This window comes from Corvus hawaiiensis, chromosome 7 (assembly GCF_020740725.1).
Source record: "Corvus hawaiiensis isolate bCorHaw1 chromosome 7, bCorHaw1.pri.cur, whole genome shotgun sequence".
Lineage (NCBI taxonomy): Eukaryota > Metazoa > Chordata > Aves > Passeriformes > Corvidae > Corvus > Corvus hawaiiensis.
The window spans coordinates 24,331,451-24,354,054 of NC_063219.1; the positions used below are offsets into that span (position 1 = coordinate 24,331,451).

General features: G+C 44.5%; 1 protein-coding gene across 5 annotated transcripts in view; it reads right to left on the reverse strand.

Moving 5' to 3' along the window:
* LOC125328675 (unconventional myosin-X-like) overlaps window positions 1-22,604 on the reverse strand; it is an 89,180-nt gene that overhangs the window by 21,236 nt on the left and 45,340 nt on the right. For all 5 annotated transcript variants that reach the window (XR_007204802.1, XM_048309701.1, XM_048309700.1 and 2 more), the window contains 9 exons: window positions 22,435-22,517; window positions 20,798-20,906; window positions 20,025-20,105; window positions 18,964-19,088; window positions 18,039-18,153; window positions 12,224-12,330; window positions 7,655-7,960; window positions 3,650-3,689; window positions 1,369-2,160 (listed from right to left, as the gene is read on the reverse strand). Coding sequence is in view for 4 of the 5 variants with exons in the window: in XM_048309701.1 (XP_048165658.1) it covers window positions 1,369-2,160; window positions 3,650-3,689; window positions 7,655-7,960; window positions 12,224-12,330; window positions 18,039-18,153; window positions 18,964-19,088; window positions 20,025-20,105; window positions 20,798-20,906; window positions 22,435-22,517 (1,758 nt within the window). In the remaining variant the exon portion in view is untranslated. The remainder of the gene's footprint in view (window positions 1-1,368; window positions 2,161-3,649; window positions 3,690-7,654; window positions 7,961-12,223; window positions 12,331-18,038; window positions 18,154-18,963; window positions 19,089-20,024; window positions 20,106-20,797; window positions 20,907-22,434; window positions 22,518-22,604) is intronic.

A 22,604-nucleotide genomic window follows, 5' to 3' on the forward strand; every position in this document is an offset into this window, starting at 1 on the left:
CTTTTCATTTTCCCTTCTCTCTTCTTTCTGTGACCCCTTCGTGCTCCTCTTTTGTCTCATCCCTGGTCCACTTATTCATTCTCTCCCTTGGCATTAGGTTTCAAAAACCAGGTAGCCTTGGAACAGCAGCTGATGGGATCTTGCCTCAGCTGTGGTTATCTCTTCCTGTGGCTCACACTATGACAAAGTATCAACTGGCTTTTTCATTAGTCTTACTCACTGAGGAGCACAATAAAACCCTCCACTTCTCTTTGCATTTTAAGAAGAGTGGTAGGAACCAGCCTAAGCTGTGACAGAATGATTCATCATTTGAATATTACCTAACTGATTTTCTGCCCACAGAGAAGGTACCTTTACTCAAGCAGATCAAATCATAACAAATTCTGATGGCTGGCAGCTGACATTAGGGAAACGCAAACAAGAAAATCATGCAACCTTTTAAGAAAAGTCACAATCTGTCATTGGAAAAGCATACTGAAGGAAGTAAATGGAATTCCTAAAAATGAAATAAAAATTCAATAGTTTTCTAAGAGATATTTTGTATTTCAAGTGTCTCTTCTCAGGATGTCATTTATTGGAAGTATTTTTGTGGCTGTCATTGGCTTCACACCTGAACACCTCACAATCTTATGTGGGCTTTGACATCCTGTTCTGTAAGGGGGTTTATCATTGCGTTATTAAGCAGCTTGAGGGCACTCAGGCCTGAGGGCACTCAGCAAGTCCAGAGCCAGCGTGGGATCTAAGCTGAGATACTACAAGTGCAAGGCCAATAGCCCAGCTTTACCACCCCGTCATTGTCCCTGCAGCAGGATTAAAAATGGTTCAGTGATGTTGGCTGTGTGCACTGGGACCCAGCCCGATCAGCACAGTAATTTCTTCCAGCTTTAGAATAGCTTAACTTGTACACAGCAGCTGAAAATAAACCCTCGACTCTGAACAGAACAAGAGAAGCTTTAGTGATGGAGACCTATCAAACCACAGCCTTTTCCATTTTTTCTTGTCACTGCACACTGGAACCTTAGGCCCCTTCTGTGAAATCTCTCTAAGGTAGACCATATACCTACAAAATACCAGTTGTCTGCTTTCCTTCCTCCTAAAGGGTGTTATATTAACACATGGCGATGGAAACCATCTAAAATAGGTACACATGTACTAGCTTGTGTGCCAGCAGACACCAGACAATCACAAGCCCTCTGGCCTTCAGCCTATGACTGTTCCCTTTTATTCAAGCTGATTATTGATGTAAGATAGAGTTATATATCAGTAACTATACCCAGAGTGAACAGGCAGACAGTAAGAAGGCAAAGATGTTATAAACATCAACAAAGCCACACTAATATCCAGAAAGGTGAAGGGAGGGAGTCTCACCGAGTCCAGGCTGCCACGATTGGAGTCCAGGCTGGTACCATGGGAGTGTCTCAGACCCTCTTCATCATTCAGAGGCTCAGCTGAGGCGTTACCTGCATCTCCATAGCCATCAAACTCCTCATGGTCGTAGTCGGACTCCACATCTGGGGGGGAAGTGTAAATGGGCTCTCCTCCCTCTCCACTGTTACTCCTCTGTGTGTCGGAGACAGTGCTGTAAACGCTTTCTGCTGGGCCAGATAAGGCTCTCTGCTCCTTGGGGCTAGTGGTTCTTTCCACAGGCAGTCCTGGAGCAGGGACAGCCTCTCCCACTTCCCTCTGGAGATGCAAAAGGCTTGTGTTTGCAAGTTCCTTTGAGTAGTTACCGCTGTTTCTGGTGCCATGCTGATTCGAGACCACCAAACTGGAAGTTGGCCGTCCATCATCATCGGCATGAAAACCCTCATCGACTTCTTCTTCAGCCAGGGGTGCCACCAGGCTGTAGTCAATGTTGAGTGTCCCCTCACTAGAAAGTGAGTGCTCTAAGTTCTGCACACTTTCATCCAGATTGCCAAAATCCAGCAACTCCAAGAATTCCTGGGCAACCCTTGACGCCTCTTTTTCTAACCTCTGTATCTCTTCTTCTCGCTGCCGATTGATTTCATTCCTGGTGTCTTCAGAGATGACAGACATGTGATCCTCCTTCTGTTGCTGCAACTTTTCAATCTCCTTCTCCAGCCTTAAGATCTCCTCCATCTGACGTCTCTCTTCTTCTTGCAGGGGAATATCCACCTCCGCAGCGTCTACTGTTTCCACCTTAAAGAATTTTAACAGTGTTAAAGCACTTTCTTCAACCTGTATGTGATCCTTGCCTGGACCTTTCACTCCTCCTGCCTCCTGCGCTTCCCCTGCACTCACCATCTGCAGAAAGATGACTCCAAGCATCCTGCAATTATTCACAGTGTAAAAGCTAAAGGCAGAACTACTGGACCTTCAGGTATGTCCTTTTTCCCAGAAATCTGCCTCCTTTATGAATCATAAAAAGAAGCTCACTGGGTTCAGTGAATTTTTAGAAGAGCCTCTCTATCTGTTGGTCACTGTACACTGCAATTTGGATAAAAGCAGCCCAAAAGTCCATTCTCTCTTTTTAAACTCGCACACATATAGGAGAAAGCAACTATATATGAATACATATATGCACAGACTGCTTAAGAGCTGAAGATTTCCCAGAAATTCATTAAGAGCTCTGGAAATTCCATTGTTTCCTGAAATGGGCATCTGACCATCAGAATCTGGGGCTGGAAGGGAGATGTGCAGGAAGCAGGACTGCATCCACTTAAACCACAGCCCAACAAAACTCCACCCAGAATTTCTTGGCATTCTTTAGGATCACTAGATGGCTGACAGCTGACTGCTGAAGACTCTGTCTTACTCTATTCTCCACACTGATTTCTCGCTGACATGTGATAACTAGAAGATGGAAGATACTGGTTAACTTTCACTGATGTTTAACTGTAAGATAAAGCCATCCTCTCCTCCACAGAGGATGTTGAAAACATACATGAGAGGAAAGATGCACACATGAGAAAAAGCAAAAATAAATTCCAATAGGATTTAATGTACTTCCTGATAGGACTTATGACAATGCAGTCAATATATTGGCCTGTTTAAGCCTTAATCCTTGTTTTCTTTAGTTATCTTGTTCCTTGTTCTCTACTTGACTCTCACATGTTGATGAATGCATTTCTGCGCTCTAATCTGTCATCTCCCCTGAACAAAGATGGTCTGAAACTGGGGAACAAGTGGTATGGGAAGAAAACCAATGGCATACACAGCTATTTTCACACACCTCAGGATAGGTGGTCTGCTCTTCGGTATGTCAAGTACCAACAATTAGATCAGCTACAAGGGGTTTATTTTAGCCATGGCAGCAGTTGGCTGCACTCTTATTTTGGCTGTTAGAGGCAACAATCCAGCAGAACAGACTGCATCACAATGTAGCACATCACAAGGTTATCTAACAAGCTCAAGTAGAGATAAAAAGAGGATGCTGCGTGTTCAATACGGAAATTTTCAAATAGAACCTATGCAAGCTCATACAAGAGCCTTGAGGAAAGCCCTACCTTGTTAACTCTGTGCACCTCTGCCAAAGCCAAACGCCGGCAGGTTTTGAGTGGACAAAGCCCATTTTCTAAACAGTGTTGCCACAATAACAGTATCAGTATCCAGACAAAGTGGAGGCAATGGAGGACTCTTCACAGACACTCACAAGAAAACATGTGAAAAGAGTAACTGTTGAACGTACCTGGGCCACCTGCAGTAGTGCATTCAGTTGCTCCTTTTCTCTGTCAAAAAGAAAGACATGACAGTCAGAGACGGACCTAGCTCTCCTATGTGAAGTTTTCAGAATTACATGGACACATCATCCTTCCATGAATAAGGTTAAAATGAGGTACTTACTGTAAGACTGATTTAAGAGCTTTTGCAATTTAGTAAAAATCCAATTCTCTGTGGTTGGCATGACCTTTGTGGATGTAACAGATTTTCCCCATGCACTTAACTTTCAGATCAATTAGAAAATTGGATTAGTTGGAACACACCAGGAAGGACATTGGAAACAGTGACAGAAAGACAAATCAGACTCATGATAAATGTAAACAGAATCTTCTTAAGTACTCTTAAGTCTGTGAATATTAAGGTTGTACGTGTGTAATTGACAGATATCAGGAAACTGTGGTTTTTTTAAACAGAATTATTGCAATACCAGCACTGGATTTGTGTTTTGTTTTGCTTTTACTGTATTAAAGCCCCAACTGGCATAACTTCTCAGGGGCATGCAAAACCCAGTTTATTAGTGGAGACTGTAAGAGTCAGAGTTTGTTCATAAATATGAGCAGAGGAGAAAAACTACCCCATGGTGTGGCATCTCCACCTACATCAAAAAGGCTGTACTCCAAAGAAAGCTGTCACTGTGGCCAGTTTCTCCAGAGTGAGAATGCTACGAGCAACTGAACCAGCAGACAGACAAATGCCAGGGTCATGCTTAGGGAGCAGGAACAGGAATAGGATGCTGCTGGATGGAAGAAAGCTACCACTGCCAGTGTAACTTTCAAATCCATAACTCAACCCCAGGGAGAACAGGAGGGCAATGATATTTATTTCCCAGGCCTTGCAGATTTTCCCAGCCAAATTCCAAACTGCAGCTGCAAGTCACAGAGTCCTTAAAGCTCTCACTCTTGTGCTCACTCTCTTAAAAAAATCCAGGAAATATTTGTAAAGGAAAGCTGACATAACTGAGATCCAGATGGCTCCAACTCTACTGAAAGATCCCTAGCAGTCATGAGGAGTTAAACAATTGCCTTAAACGATAAGAGGGCTCAAAAGCACAACCATTTTAAAACAAATTAGGAATACCACCTATAATCTACATACTAATTCCTGCAACTGTTCTTCACAGTTTTTAAACCTTTGGTATTTCTTGCTGCTTTCTAGTCATCATCAACTGATCTACACTCTTCCTGAAATGTGATACCCAAAACTAGGGACAGTACTCCAAATGAAGTCTTACAAGTGTCAACTGGTACAGAAGTATCAGCACATCTTACAGAAACAATCTGGTTGACAGAGAGCATTTGCTTTCTCCTCTCACACAGCATGACACTGGTGACATGCTCAACTTAGCCTCCAGACCTTGCTCCTGCTGCTGAAGTACACATTCCTCCTCTGCTCCTTGATTATTCCTAACTAAATCTGCGTATGTCTGTTACAAAACTTACCCTGTTTTTCAGATCCTTTCTTTTAACTTGCCAAAATTATCTGAACTGTAATCCTAGGCTATATGCCTACAGCCCCTCAGCAGATGGTTTTATCTGCAAATTTAATAAGGATATTCGTATTTCCTCATCCAAATTCTTATGAAAACATTGCACAAGTACCATATCCAGCACATATCATGGAAGAATCCCATTCAAGAGTTCTCTTCTATTTAACAAAAAGCTACTATTATTTATTAATTAAAATGCAGTAAAAACACAAAAAAATCCTAATCCTGCTTCAGGTACTTTTTTCCAAAGCAAATTTCTTTTATCATCTTAGAATACTGTCACAACATATCAAAACCCTTACCTACCTTTTACCAACCCAAAGTCAAGTTTCCTATCCTCCATGGGTTTTCCCTGTCCACAAGACATGCCATAAGCTACCACAGAAGGAAATAGGTAATTTTAATACTGTTTGCTCTTCAGAAATCCACACTGGCTTGATTTCTTTATCAAGCATTTACAACTGCTTGATTATTTGTTTCAGTATGTTCCTGAAATTGATGTTAGGCTGACTGGTCCACAGTTCTCTCATTTTTCCTTTTCCTATTTTAAAAGGTGTCATTATTGTTTGGTATTCTCCATTTTTATGGAAACTCCATTACTATCCACAAAGGAGAAGAAAAGAGAATAGCTGTTTTAAACTTCTTTTGCTAGTTCTTGAAGGACCCAAACATTATTTTCACCGAGTCCCAATACCTTCTTTATAATTTGTAATTTGATTTATCTGAGCATTTTCTAAACTTTTATTTCCATGACATGTTCTGAATTCTTGTACATCCTTCCTAATCATATTTAGTGTCCAACAGTTAAGCTTTTGGGGAAGATAAAAATAGCATCAAATACCTCAGTTTTCTCAACATTATTATTTTTCTTCCTGTTGAATGTTAGACCAAATTGTTCCATGTCTCCCCTTTGCTACCAGTGTATGCACAATAACTACATGCCAACTTTTCAGTTCAGTTTCAGTTCAGTTCAAATTGTACCTAGGTCCTTCTGATTTTGTCTCTACACTTGTGTTGGGGTTTTTTTGCTTGTTCTCAGTAGATTAGCTGATTTGCAATTTCTGTGGACTTCCACCTCATTTTTTAGGTCAAATGGATGTTCAGAAGTTAGCCAAGTTGGTCCACTAGTACCGTTCTGGCTACTCACTCAGATGCCATTTAACATTAATTAGAAAATGAAAATAAAATGAGTTTGCCTGATTCCTAGAAACACCGACACTTCTCTGCGATGATGCTGGGTTGAACACATCTCTCATGGTCTGGGAACTAAAGGGCAAAACCAATCTACAACCAACAAACTAGACAGGTCCTTCCTTTTATTACAGAATCAAATGCTGAGTTGGAAGGGATCCATCAGGATCATCGAGTCCAACTCCTGGCCCTGTGCAGGAGACCCCAAGAGTCACACCATGTGCCCAATAGTATTGTCCAAATGCTTCCTGAACTCTGTCAGGCTTGGTGCTGTGACCACTTCCTTGGGAAGTCTGTTCCAGTGCCAACAACCCTCTGGGTGAAAAACCTTCTCCTGATATCCAACCTAAACCTCTCCTGACTCAGCTTCCTGCCATTTCCTCGAGTCCTGTCACTGGGCATGAGTGAAGACATTAAAGCCTACTGCTCCTCTTCCCCTTGTGAGGATGTTGAAGACCCAGTCTCCTCTTCTCCAGGCTGAACAGATCAAGTGACCTCAGCCACTCCTCGTATGGCTTCCCCTTCAGACTCTTCACCATCCTCATTGCTCTCCTTTGGACACTCTCTAATAGCTTAATGTGTTTTTTATATTGTGGTGCCCAAAACTGCACACAGGACTCAAGGTGAGTGCTTCTAAGCTTAGAATTTTCTGATGCTTGCCACTCAATCTGCTGAGATCCACCTTTGGGAAAGTATGTAACAAAAGCCTAGAAGAAACGTAACCAACTACTTCTGACAAGCGAAATATCACACAATTGCATGTTGAAATTTATATAATAATAAACCCAGCAGAGTCCAGTGGGCGCAGCAAGCGGCAGCGCTGACCCCACACACACCATCACTTCTCATTTGCCACTAGAACTGCTGGGTAAGCTCCTTCATTCCCACCAGGGTTTCCTGCCATCCTTCCCCTTTGTCTCCAGACCGCGCGGTCACCTGCAAAGGCTGCCGTGGTCAGGGGGAAGGTCTGACACCATTTGCCCTTTGACTCCCTACGCACCATCGCCCGTGGCAGGTGCCATCATGGAAAGGGGTATTTCCATCATTCTGGGTTTCTCTTTTTTCTCAGGGTGTTTGTGAGATTTAGAAGTTTTGTATCTAGTGATTATTTACTGTTGTTTTTTGCCTGTTACAGTTTCACTTGTTAGTAAACTTAATTTTTTCACTTACAGCTAGTTGTATTCATTCCTTATCGGTGGAAAGGGATTGGTTAAAACAAAGGGGGAAAACTCATTTGAGAATGCTACACTTTAAATTGTCTTCAACCAAGACAGAGTGCAAGATACCATCTTGTACCTTTCCTTCACCTCTTCCTCTTCCTGTTTCCTCCTACGCTCCTCCTCTTCTTGCCATTGTCTTTCCTCTTCCTCTCTTCTGATCTGTTCTTCCTCCTCCTGCCTCCTTCTCTCCTCCGCTTCCTGCTTCCGCCGGAGTTCCTGCTGCAGCAGGTGCTGGTAGAGGCTGCGAGCCAGGCGGCCACGCCAGTGCTTCTGCAGGGTCACAGCAGAGGCCTTCAGGCGCAGCAGGCTCTTCTTCCAGAAGTATGCTCGGTAGTTCTTTTGGATTATAACAACACTGGATAGCACCTTCTGATACTTCTTCCTACAAACAGAACCAGACACTTAATGCGCCACGAAGTCATACGCGCTCTGCATTTCTCATGCCCTTGCATACTGACCACATCCACAGAAAAGTCCTTTTGGAAAAACAGACTTCAGAAGTGACATTTCTGTTCCTCTCCTGCCACTACCTCTAAATCATATTCACCTCACTGTCCTCCCTCCTAAATCTACCACTAGGTTGTTTCAATGGGCACCTACTTTTGTAAAGACTCTCAGAGGATGAGGGAGAAATATGTGGTAGATGGAAAGGGAAGATCCTCTGGCCCAAAGTCTCTTTGCATTGCACATAAACACATTCACTGTGCAGTGAGCGTAATCGTTCAGTATGGATTTATTAGAATAGAAACATACAAATGGCGTTACTGTAGGAGAACAAATATTGCTCCATCTCTTAAGTGGTCAAAAGCAAATTACTCCGAGAAAAGCAAAAACAGCTTTGGTCACACAGATTTGGTCACATTCATTTTGTACTGTCTGGGAGAAAACACACTGATACTACAAAATTGATGGCTGAATCAAACATTGTAACAGGTTCACAGAAACAAATACTTCTGTTGCACAACATTTTGCTTAAACAAGAATCATAGAATATCTTGAGTTGCAAGGGACCCATGAGGATCACCAGTGATATCAAAATCCACTATACAGGACTTTAAGAACATGATAGGGCCCCCAAACACAAGAATCATCATTCAGTATTTTTGTAGTCTAGTAAAGTTGTAGAAAAGTCAGGTTTTGCCTCTGCATTACAGACTACTTTTATCAAGGACATGAATAAAGTTTCTGGTAGGAGTTTGTCCATGATACACAAACTGGGCAAATAACAAGAGTTACCATTACACAGTAATCTGGATCTATTTGTAAGCTAGATTCAAGCAAACATTAAACAATCCAAAAAAGCCAATCATAAGGTCTTGTATTGAAGAATCAAAGGCCAAACACACCTGATGTGGGACGATGCTAGGAAGCAGAAGGCAAAAATAGATTTTTGGGCCCCAGATCATCACACAAAGGCAAACTCCCACCACAGTGCTATAGAAAAAATACTACTGGGATTCTTATACTTGTAAGCAGAAGTACTGTTGCATAGAATACTGCTTTTATCCTGTGTTCTGTGTTAGCACCCCCATTTCAAGAACATTGTTAGAGTCTCGAGTGATTTCTGAGGAAGCAGGACTGGAATCAGAAATTCAGGCTTAAAGAACGAGAGCAATTGCTGCATGCAGGACCTTAAGAAATAGAAAAGGCTAAGGAAAGGCTTGATGCCAGTTCAAGTATCCACATTTCTATTTTTCCAACAGGGCCCATAAGATTTAACCAACCTGAAGCTGACATCTATTAAGGCTGAAAATAAACAGACATTTTTAAAAGTAATTTAATATACTTAGACACCTTAATATCTTGCTGTAGGGAAACAACCACTGGTACTAGTCAAATCAAAACCTTCTTTAATCCAAACCAGAATGTGAAGAGAGAAATTCTATGGGGCTGTTACATAGGATCTTGGGCCAGCAGGCTACAGTAATCCTTGAGGTCTTACAGTGCTAGAAAGCACACTGGAAATAGCATGGTATTCTCACATATACTTCCCACAGACTTTCTGCAACACCCTGAGGAAAAGATACACCTTAAAATCCCTGTCCTGGCAATGAAATTCCCTTCAAACAGCAACAGGGACCTATGCTGACAGCTTGCCACCTCCCTGCATGCCAGATACATCAGCACAGTCAAGAAAATCAGGAGAGGGATGGTAATAGCAGTAGTGTGCAGAGGTCATGCTCTTTTCCGTAAGTATTAAGTCAAAGGGAGGAAGCACAGAGAAAAGAGGAAAGGCAAGAGGTGATAAGAAGTCGGAGGTTTTAGGTTAATTATTCCTGGGCTGCAGTACCCTCATCCCCACTCCTTCTGTCCGCCCTGTGTCCTGCACATGGGGTGTGAACAGCTGCACATGCACTCTCTGCCAATGCGTAAGTGCATCAAAAAGGCTACTCTGACTTTTACAAAATGCATCTGCTAGAAACTCTCTCAAGTGCAACATGTGCCAAGCCCTGCCCAGCTACAGGCCAGCTCTGCCTGCTAATCTGCCAGGCTGAAGTGTCCCCTCACTCCTCATGACCACAGCCAAGCTTGCAGATGCCCTTCAGCTGGAATTGCTGCTCACAGGCCGCGAATTTCATTCCTCTTGTTCAAGCTTCCACTCACCCTTCTGCACTGGCCAAAGAAGTTCAACCTGCAGACCAAGTGAAGGGGTTGGGAGACACCCTGACCATGAATCACACCAGAGGTGGCAGGCTGGCTGCAAGGCTCCAGTGCTATATTTGAAATTTAGTTAATTATTCTGTCAATGAGCTGTATGCCTCCAAGGACTAGAGAACACAGGGTTATGGAGCAATCTGCTACTGTCTTCCTGTGAGCAATACAGTCCCTGCAGAAACCAAGGACACAGCCAAATTCGTACATGAATCCTGCACTATGTGGTTTTTAGCTGGTGAAGCTGTTACCTGCATCTCAGAGCTCCACAGATTAGCTACATAGGAAGGGGGTCATTTCAATAGGCTTGATTTTCTTGTCTCACATTTTAGTGATCAGAGATGCTAGACTGCATAGGCTGCAGGGAATGAGAGCAAAGAAAATCTGGTTCTCCAGGCTCACAGAACAACTTCACAAAGGGGAAGGAACCAGTAAAATCCTTCCTTTGCCAGTCCACTTTGCATGAAACCAAATGAATTTAAATACACTTATACTTGCAAAACTAACAGAAATGGTATCAAGCTTAAGGCAGCACATACTGGTATTCCCGCCCAACTCTGCACAGACCATTCAGCACTTGCCCAGATGAACTCCCTCCTGCTGGACTTTTTTCAATACAGGAGCAGTGCAACTGGAAACTTCACTGAAAGTTTTCCAGACCCCCTCTCCAGCTCTTCTTTACTCCCTGCTCTCCTCCCCTGTGAAGTTCAGTTACGTCCAGCTGCTTGTGAAGATTTACACTCTGGCTGCAGAAGCACAGCTTGTCCTTAAGGATGAGACGCATAACAGCAACATGTGGGATGGGGAATTCAGAAGAGTGGAGGCTGAAGGACCACAAGATTTCTAACTAAGTGGAACACTGCTGCCACACTGTCTCCATCACAGCCTGGTAGGGCAGTAGCTTCCTTACCAGGAACTCAGAAAATCAGTAATCCAGTATGCCTGCAGTGATGTTTCCCAGAAAATCAATTTTCCTGTGCTATCCCTACCCCTCTCTCCAAATGCTAGACACAAAATAAGAGAGAGCTGTGGCCCTGACACAAAGAACTTGGAATCTCATGTACAAACAATAGAGCGAGCTCATTTGTCTTCCTAGAGGGGAATAAATAAATGAACAAAAGCCCCAGAGACCAAATGGGTATTTTGCTGATATTCCACACTGGCAAGGCAGGGTACAACCCTTGCACACATTTCCCAATGCAAAATGAGGTACCTGGTGTAACTGGAGCTCTAAGAAGAGTGCCTGCTGAAACAGCTCTGCTGGCCAGGGATTTCACCTCCTCACAGCCCTGACTGACAGGTGTCTGGAGCAAAAACCAGCCAGGAAAGAGCATCTTACTGGGATTAAGTGTGCATACCACAGCCATTAAGGAGTCAGCTGTTGCACTGACTTCGAGGGGCAGAGGAGGGGCTGTTTGTCTGCAGTTGGTTCTCCCAAACCTTCTCTGGTCAGGTGCAAAAGGGAGAGGCAAGAGGAGATTACTGTTGCGGAGTTGGCCAAAAACCAATTCTGAAGAGTTAATTAAAAGGAGAGGGAGGTCACGAGGCAAACAGGCAGGGTGAGGAAAAAGGGTAAGCAAAGGCAGAACTGCAAGTGAGGAAGAAGCGATTGGCAGGGGGAGCAGAAAACAGAGTTGACAGGCACAAGGAAAAGGAGGGGACCCAAAGCGTAGGTGGGGCCCAGCCAGGAGAGCCCTGAAGGCAAGGAAAAGGTGTCATCAGAGGCAAGCAATGGGTACAGAAGTTCCCGGGAAGCCTGCTGAGCAGCGTTGAAGGAGGGTGCAAACGTGCACATAACTGAAAGAGAGGTGCCAAAGGTGCAGGAAGGTTTCAGCAGAGCTGATGCTGGCAGGGAGGGCAGATTTTGCAACTCTCCCTTAGAATTCCGGAGGGGAAGACGGGACGGATGCTAGGGGACTAGAGAGCAAAGCAGGGGGTCAGGGCAACCCAGGCACGCAAGCACAGGGATGGTGGGGCAGACCCCAGCACTGACCTTGCCATGTAGCCCAAGACGTGGGCCCGGATGACTATAGCTGCTTTCCTCAACTCCTCTTCCCGATCCTTCTCCAGCTTCTGCTCAAGAGCTTCCTTCAGGAAAACCTGACGCCACGGGGAGGAGTTTCAGTAAACACAAAGAGAGGAAAGAAGTCAGTCCCCGGGAGAGCCGGGCGGTTTCATCCCCGGGTGAGCGGCGCGGAGAGCGCTCCGTGCCCGGGCGGCTGCGCTGCCGCCGCCCCCGCGCCTGCCCCGGCGCTGCCCCGCGGCGCCCGCACTCCGAGCGCCGGGAAAAGTTTTACAGCGGCGTGAGCCAAACTCCGAGCCCAACCCCCGCCTCCCTCACTCTGTGGTCAAGACTTAAAAGAGGGAGGGAGGGAGCAGAGGAAGGAGGGAAAGAGGAGGGAGGAGGAGAGCCCGAGCTTGCGCCTGTGATTAACTCTTTCCCAGCTGACAGCTTTCCCGGCACAATCCGGTACCTCCCTGCAGCAGGCACTGGGACCTACTTGGGTGATTAAATATTTTGCAAAGAAACTCCTCCGCATTTCAAGAAAAGGGAGGAACTTTTAGATTTCTAGAGTCCAGGAAGTAACCTTAACAGCAGTCTTAATAATGGAAGACAGGTGGAAAGCCAAAAGCCCAGTCGAGGCACAAAGCCGCGCGTACTCAGTCCACCCCTGCTGAAGCCCTCCACCGACCTCCAGAAGCTCTGGGGTGGGGATGCTTCCTTGCTGAAGAGGTTCAACAGTGCAGCATGTACTAGGGGCAGCTAAGCTCTGAGGACAGAACTCTCCAAGTATTACTGGTTGCACTTCAGTGTCCAGTATTTTAATTCTCAGGCATCTTTCACCACCTGTATTTACAACCTCTGCTCGGTGCTAAATGCTTGTGAAGAATGAAGGTGCCATGTCAAAGACAAAAGAACTGAGATACAAGCAAGATAAGGCCATGTTTACAGGAATTGTGCTGACATATCTGAGCAATGTTAGATCAGCTGCCTTGCATTAGGTTAGCACAGGGTTCAGCACAAATTCCTGAAATAAATGCACTGCTTTCTGAGATGGACTGCAGCCTGCATGGAGCTCCACGACACCGTGGGTACACTGCTGGCAGTATCCAGACTAGAACAAGCTGGTAAGATATGTCCATACAAGCTGCAGTCACAGCAGCAAGTGCCATATGGCCATGCTCGTGTGACCTGCTGCCTGGCACTGGATAAATCCCTGCCAGGGCCAGCACAGAACGGGCTACACTAGGGAAGTGCAGCCCCCCTTGTTAAAGCACTGCCGTGTACACAAGCTGTGAGCTGATATTCATCAATCTGCAGAATTCAGGACCACATTAATCATTAAAAACTCCTTATAAATGTACTGGATCCATGTGGTTGTGCTGAGAGGCCAGAGATTTGAACAGTTATTTAGTCCAGTGTCCTGCACAAACTCTCCTCTTTCCCACTTATCTCCCCTTTATGTCTCTCTATACCTTCCCCTCCATCACTGCTTTCAGCCTCATCCCTTAAGGCTCTTCCTTCCCCCTGCAATGACCATTGTGTACTGACACCTCTCCCTGACTTGCTACCCATAGCCAGTGGCTTTCCTGGACTTGAATTTCTCTTGGGGAGCAGTTTCCATTAAGAAATGAGCTGTTTTGTAATGACTAAGTAACCACAGGTAGCCTGAAAAGAAGCTTTGTTATCAAGGTACTGCCAACCATGAAGCTGGCATCCTTCCCTTCAAGTTGTACATCTACTCCCTCTGTCAACTCAACAATCTTTTAAAGATTTCTTTGAGGCAGGGATTGCTCTTTCCATTACATTCCAGAACCAAGCAGCAGTCACCCATTTCAAGAATGCAACCAGCAAAACACTGTCTCAGTCCATTATCTTCATCAAACTGTAAAAATACTCAGGCCACCAGTATTTCCCTGGCAAGCACAGTCTTTGCTGAGCCAGGCCAGTTAAGGTGGGGGGAAAAGACTTCAGGGCATGCAGAGTTCCATGTGACCCAACCCTAATCCTATAGGATTATATGCTTGAGAGTGAGGGGTTAATCTCAAAAAACATAACAATATCTCGTTATAAACTGTTGCCATTTTGAAGGTTTGGAGTTTTTTTTAGACTCCTGTAGATGACAAGGAAAAGTAACATCTATTTCAAGTCCAGAAGTATTTTTGATGCCTTGTGGAAATAAACTGGAAAGTGGCTGTTTCTTTGTCATAATTCACAGTCATTTTCTGAAAACATGAGATAGCTTTCATCTGAGGAAGGAATGATTGAACAAAACATACAAGGTTACTTCTATCATATTCTGCTCATACTAGACACCGGCCAGATTTTAAACCACAGTGCATCACCATGGTGCAATGCCTGCATGCACCATCAGTGTGACAGTGAACATGGTGAGGTTTCACCGAGATCAGCAGACACAAAGGTAACTGCTTGGGCACCCATGTGTACATAAGTGGGATCATATGATTCTTGGGGACAACACTGGGAAAGCAGGAAGTGGGTCACTGTGACCTGGATGCCAAACAGTGTACAGCAACCTCCTGCTTCAAACAGGCCCTGCAAACCAGCAGGTTGAAATGTGGAAATTAATGCCTTCAAATAGCAAGGGCTACTGTGTAGGAAATCTGTGTTGTGAATATGGGCAAGTATGGCAGAAGGTCCAGGTGCACTGAAGAAAGGGTCATGGAAGCTGCTGCTCCATCCCAGGATATCCCCAGTGAAGGCAAGGGCACCTGAGCACAATCTCTTTCATCATCACACTGCCCTCAACTCTGCCATACCACCAGATAAAACCTGTATTGCATGCGTTAATACCTCTTATAAACATTAATTTGACAATTGCCAGCACAGCAGCTGCTCTATTCTTAATGAAAAACACAAAGATCATCCTGCCCTTCCTCCTCCGTTTCCTTTCCCAAGCTTCACAATCCCCTGCACTAATTCACAGAGTCTTTTCCTTCCTCCTTCAAACAATTGCTAGGGATATAATTATCCTTCCATTCATTTTGCAGGAAGTATTCCCCCTTCTATAAGCCTTGCTCTTCACCCACCCCTTATACTCTTCCTAGGTTACATGCCCATGGGCTTGTCACACCTTTTTCAGTAGCTACTCCTGACTCCATAAGCCAAGATTAGTTCTGGGAATCCCAACCTGAGTACCCAGAGCTGCACCTGTAGCAGCAAAATTGGCAGTAAGGCGATGCAGGGGACTTCCTCTTCAGGACAAATGACCTATGCTCTGTTCCCCTTAGCTGGTAGCTTCACTTCACCCTTACCTGAAAGCCTCTGGAAAAATTAAGGCTCTTTTCTCCATCAACCCAAGTATTCCAGGCCTGTGTTACATAGCACCAGCTGAAACATCAATGCAGACAAAGCAGCCTGTAATCCAAAACCAAGGCACAACAGCTGGATACAGGCAGCAGGGAAGGTACTACCAGGAAGCACCACTGCTCTGCACGGCCTCACCTTGTCATCTGCTTTCCTAGGGACAGGCTTTCAGGAGGCACTGTCACAAAGCTGAGTTGCAAAGTGGTCTCCAAGGGAGGAATGAAATGGCTTTCCATGGGAAAGAATGCCAAGCGACTCATCTGAAGAATGAAATGGCAGGGTAGTACACCTTGGAATGACAGCATCTTGGAGCAGCCAGGGACTGACCAGCCATTCAGCATGGCAGCAAGTGTGGAACATGCCAGGACAGCCTTGGAGTGATCCATTCCTTCAATAAATAGAACTGCTCCCCTCTACCAGGACACACATCTCTAATACAAACCATGCCCAATAGAAAGTTACTTCTATAACCAAACAAGATGGCTCAACTGCTTCCCAGCTCCAGTGAATTTTCCTTCTCAGGCATAAAGAATACAAAGACTGCCTTTCTTAATAATTTCAATCTTTCCACAATATTCAGACTCACAGCGACCAGGGCCCAAGCAGAGAGATTGCAGTTTACCAACATGCCACATACAGCTCTTCAGTCAAGTTTTAGTTTACAGGACACAGTCATTAAAAAATAAATACATTAGAGTACATCCAGAGTTTTGACAAGACACAAACACATTTTCTTTGCCACAATTACCACCCATATTGGTTTTTTCCAAATAATTTGTGCAGGTCAAGGAATGAGTGAAAACAGACAGATGGACTCAGTCCTTCATGATGCACAATGGGGACTGAAGAGAAAAGGGACCTGTAGCTTCCAGCAGCTCAAAGCAGCCTGGATTTCCTGCTTGTTGTTAGTCTACTGTAGGCCCTGGACTCCAGCTATATAGCTTACAACCTTTTGTACTCTAAAAGGTGAGTATGTGCATGTGAGTTTGGTCCTCCATCTCGCTACCCTTGCTGTACTGCAGCAATCTTCCATCTCTTGTCATGCTAGGAAGGAAGTTCAAACTCTGTGTTTACCAGCTCTAACCACCAATTTCTAAAGCTTTCCAGACAGCTCTGCAACACACGTGCTCTCCACATAGACTTTAACACTAAAATGCTGGGAGACTGGCAGTCACCCAAGCAATGTGGATTATCCAGGGACAGTAACGACCAAAATGGTTCCTGGTTTGCAGGCACCATTGAGGAGACTCCAGATTCCAAAATCAAAGATGGGGAACACTTTAATCATAGAGCAGAAATACCGCTAAGTGATAAAATCTTCTTTATGGAACATCAGTGGAGGCATGGGGAAAAAAAAACCAACCAAACTCCAGAGTAATACATGTCCTTCCCACAAAAATGGCCAGTGGTTTCCTTGATTGTCACACAGAGTTCATAGCACAGACTATCAACTGGACTACCACCAGTCCTCTAGGAAGAGGAGAGAGAGATCTTGCTCTAATAACTATTATAGTCTATCCACTTACTGAGAAATAATTGCTCAAAGCAACAAATGTCATTATCTGATCTCCTGGATAAATTAAACGTGCATGTTCACTAGAATCACTTCTGGTTTCATTGTGACACTGGAAATATTCTGAAGTACTTTTCTGAAGGCTTAAGGACAAAAAAATGCAAGAAGTTGCTTTGATGTACTACCATCTACTCTAGATATGGACTGCATACCCACTATTGAGAAATGCTGCCTGCACTGGACACCATCCATCTTGGAATATTCTTTGAAGAATTTACTGGAGTATGTGGAAAGCTGTGATAGAGACAGCTTCACATTCCCAGATTTCTACAGCAATATACCTCAAAATGCTCACATCTATTGCTACATGAAAATCCAGACTATTCCAGGCAAGAGAGAAGTGTTAAACATTCACCAAAACAGAAGCAAGATCTGAATTACGCAAGTGGGCAGAAGCATTTGGATACCTTTTCATAGAAAATGTATGCCAGCATCTGGGCTAGCTGCAAAAGCATCATCTGAGCTTCCCCAACAGAAAGCTGTCATACATCTGGTGATGTAGCTATTCACAGATTAGACATATATCAAGCTTCAGCTCCCTGCCTCAGGCAAGAATTTCAGTTAGTCAAGCAGAGTGAAATACCTGGCACAAGAGGCAAGAGTTAATGGCACACATTACAAATACATAAAATGAGACCCATGCTTGTTCCCCTTGAATCTGCAAATTGGATCAGACACAACAAAATCAATCTGGCTTGGTCAATGAGAAGGAATTTAGATAAAATCCAAAAACCTGCTATGTCTCTAGGTGCATAATATGGGAAATATTTGAGATGCTACAGGTCAGTGGCATAGGCCAGTGTATTTAAAGGATCATGACTGCAGTGCCTTGCCATCTGACCAGCTGCAGTCACGTCCCCTTGCAGCTGGAATGAAGCCATACCCTTCCCCACACTGATGAAGTACCTTGGTTTTACCCAACTGCCATTCTTTCTTGCTGCTATCATAGGTCTGAAGAAAACCTGCACATACAGCTTTGCTGTTGTCTGAGAGGCTTGGCCCCTTCACAAGCATCTTGTACCTGAGAACAAAACAGAATCTCATCAGATTACAGATGACAGTAACAGCCCCCCTCCCTCTCTCTCCCCAATCTTTTAACTCTAATTATCCTCCTCCCATTAGTCCTTCTTCCTCTGGGACCTTCCTTCTTCATGTTTGCCTTCCAATTTGGAAATTTCCATCCCCCAACCTTTATCTGTTCCTACCACACTGGCAATTATTGTTGCAATCCCAGTAAAAGAATACAAACTCAACAAAATTTTTCGGTAAAGAACAACTGTCTTTCTGAAACATGTGCTTTCATCAGACACAAGTTATTTTGTTCAGTATAGGGGTGGCATTTAATGCTCCAAGAGACAAAGGAAGCAATGTTCAGTGTCCCTTCTAGCCTTAAACTTCAAAAAATCCTTTTGATGTGGCTCATTAAAAGAAATAATCACTCTTTCCGATATTAATCATCAACTATACTGTCCATTAGAATTCTCTTCAGCTGCCTAAAGGTTTTAAGCATGGTATTTTCCTTTTACATATTATGACCAGCTGGGTTTCACAGCATCACAGTAGCAAAGCTGTGGCAAAGCTACCAAGAAAAATAAAGAAAAAGGAAAAAAAGACCAAAGACCATCTGGCTATTTTTCCATTCTGACTTTTAGCCTAAAGGCAAGTCTCCAAAAGGCCTCGCAGATCAGTCTATGATATGGGCATTAAGGCCATGGTTAGAAAAACATCCCACAGCTGATCCATACCAGAAGAAGCAGTTAAAGAGGGAACAGTCATATAGAATTCTACACTTCAGGGCTGTTCCAGCATATGGTACAATGACAGCAATTACCTGCTGAGAAAGTCCTGGAAAAGGCGCCGTATAGGGAAACCTGCTCTTCGAACTTTCACTGTCTCCAGCATCCCTGAGTACCGGAGCTGATTTAGCACCACGTCTGGATTAAAGAGGTTCGGCGCCTAAATAATGATCCAGAATCAAAACCAAGTAAGTGAGACAGTCACAGGCTGTATATCTGTTTTGCTGTAGAAAGGGAGCCCTGCATATTTTGGCATGCCAGGTAAAAAAGGGGAAGTTTGGGTCAAGGGGAGAGCAACCTCGCAACACTGCATTGTGCCGAATAAGGGACAAAAGGGTGTTGAGCTGATTCTGGAAGAGGAAAAATAGTTTGCAGACTGCACTCACAGTTGGACTCTGGTAGGAAAGCAAAGATACAATGTCTTAACACATACACAGTGCAGAACCCTGACTCAGTTCTCTTTGCAGTCTCTCTTTTCAGTTAAACTGGAGACAAACTACAGAATTCTTTTCTGGCATAAATCCCCTAAGCAGCCTGTCCTCTGCCATATCATACATGGTTTCAAAACAAAGAAAAGGATCAGTTCAGAGTTCCCCACCCAATCTAGTTAGCAGCATATCCTCCTGCCACAGCTCACAATACAAGTGAGAGCCAGCCTGTCCTCCCTAAGCACTGTGACTTGCTCATGATGTGTCCACCTCCTCTGCCTCAGAGCCAAAGATCTGCAGGAGACATTGCCTACTGCACAAGCCCTTCATTCCAGAACAAATTTCTCTACTGGCACTACAAACAGGAGTGATTGCTTCTTCTACGACAGCTCTGGACTCTGCACAATCCTGGTTAATCCTCCAGGCTTCATAAGCACTGAAAGAGGTGGGAATGGCTATATAATCTCATATTCAGCATGCAGTCTTTCCATCTGATTACCAGGAGGAAGGTGTGTTTTTTCTCAACTATAAAATAACTAGAAGGAAAAAGGGAAGGTGGGAAGGAACTGCTCTTAGCCTCAGTTTGAGGCACCTGCTAGGCATTGTGCAAGGGTGTGCTCATGCAGGGCTGTGTCACGTGCACACGTGTGGCTGGGAAACAGACTTACCTTTTCTGTATTTGGTTTGATGCAGCGGATGAAAAATGGATTGGAAGTACTAAGCGTGGCCATCAGGGAATGGAGAGAATCCTAAAGAGCAGCAAGAGAAACTCAAAGGATCGGTCACTACAGAAGGGAAAGGGGCTACATTTCATGCAATAAGGTCTTCATGCAGCCCTCCCATTCCTAATATCCTTTGACTCTGCCTACCAAAATTTCAGTAACCCAAGAGATTCCTCCCTGTCCAAAACATACCCACACATTTTGCTCTTAAGACTGTTTACGTGGCCATCTTTGTTCTTTGGGCTGTATTTGTGAGTTAATTTTACAAGTCTCTCAAACTTTAAATACAGGAAAACAAAACAGTGAAATGAACAGAAGGTCTGCAGACAATCTAAGTGGGTGAGATTCATACCTGCAAGGTTCTCCCAATAAGGTTTTATTGGAATTGTCACAATACCTGTAAAAATGTGGCCTAAAAGGACACATACACTTAGCTGAAACACCAAACAAATATGAAAGATCAAAGAACCTCAAGAACTTCATATGCTTAGGGAAGTATTCTTTTCCTCTGCCACCCTGCTCAGTCTTATCATCTCACATTTTATACCAGACAGAAATCCTTGGGGCAGTGGCACTGTCTTTTTTTAGCACTGCAACATTCCTGCACATTTTCAGTGCTGGACACAAAACAAGGATGAATGACTCCTCTTGGCTGCAGGCCTTGCTTTACCCATCTGCTCCTCCCCAGAAGCCTGCTGCTCTCTTGGAAAACATCATACCCTGAACTGGGAACTGACAGTCGGTCTGCGCCTCTGGGTGCCCATCTTCAGTGTCTCTTCACTGCAACGACTGCAGACTCTTTCAAAAAGGTCATAGATGAAGTCCAGCCTAAGGGAGAAGAAAAGAATTAAAGAAGATGCAAGACACCTACCACCTGTGAGAAGATGGTTCTCATTGTCAGCTACTGCCCTGTCCCATTGTGAAACCCCTCATTCTTACACCTGCTGTGCCAGAGTGGCTGCAGGAAGCAGTTCAGCTGGGCACTTCAGTGAGGAAATTAATACTGCCCATGTGGCTGCCCAGATCCCATAGGCTGCCCTGTATGCCACACTGAGCTGCAAAGCCAGAAACCCCATCTCACACTCTCAAGCAGGATATTACACAAAGGAAAAATCTATATTCTGCACTGGCTAGGACACCTCCCTTGAGCTATATGCCCCCAGGCAAAACTATCTTGAAGGTATGCCAGCTGGACTGGCGCTGTCATGCCTCCCAAACTAGCTCGTATGATGAGTCCCCATGACATGCTCATGAAATTGGAAGCCCAGCTTTTCTGTGGCCAGAGGAGTTCTAGAGCTACCCTCAGTGTAGGTCATTTTTGGGGAATCTTCCACCATTTTGCCACTTCTGAGACATTGGTGCTGGTTCTTACGAAGCTGCACAAAGTTCTTCAGCGCTGCTTGTGCCAGTTTATTGTTACGGCTGCTTCTGGCACAACTTCCCCTCTGGCATGTTGAAAAAGCCTGAGTCCTTCTATTATGCTGGACAATAACAACCACAATTCTGGCCTCAAGCCTCATGTAGAATGTTCCCCAGATGCCAATGTCCAAGTAAGACAACTATGAACAGCTCATAGTCTCAGCTCCCTCAGGTTGAGGCTTCTCACAGTGCACACTCTGCAGCAGCTTCAGATAAGATGCAGTTCTGGAACAGTCTCATCAGACTGGAGCCCAAAGGCAATACATGGGCTGTGGTAAGAGGCACATGGTACAGTTGCTACTCAAAGACTTGTAGGATTCTCTGTGTTACTAAATGCCTCCCTCCTACTAGGCCCTACTTCTGTTTTCCAGACCTTGCTCAAGATCAAAATTAGCTCATTTCTCTAACATCACATTGCAGCTCTGGGATATAATATTAGGGGCCATGCCCAGTCCCACAGCAACAGGACAAGGACAGATGACTGCCACTAACAAGCAGGCTGGAAAACAAGCAGCCTCTGTACAAAGGCTGGCATTTGACAGCATGGCAAAGAGCATTGACTCATTCAGGGGCAACTTTGCCATTGTTGGTATAGGGAGGTAAGAGAAAGAAGGAAAAGGAAAGGGGGAATGGAAGGGGAGGGGAAAGGGAAAGGGAAAAGGGAAGGGGAATGGGGAAAAAACCAAATTGCCTGGTGGGACCACTGTCATGCTGTTAAAGCTCTTTTTAAAACTGGGACAACATGAGCCCTGATTAAATCTGTGCCTCATCTGACTTCTCCAGCTCTCCTTTCTTCTATCAGGACACTTCAGCAAAAAAAGAATGATTAAGAATGGTGCCTGATGCTCTGGCAAAAGCAGCTGCTTTCCTTGGTCTGGTTTATTACATGAACGTGGCTTAGTCCAGCCCAACAGATGTGGCCTCCTCACAAGCATACCTGCTGTCTTTCAGCATGTTTAAAATGTCATCGCGAAAGGTGTCTCTGTTCTTCTCCAGAAAGCCTCTCACATCATACAGCACCTGCAACAAAGACAGAGCCACTAGAGCAGTGCCCTACAGATCATTAAGCCCTTCTATATTTCCGTGCCAGTGTACAAGGCCTCCAGC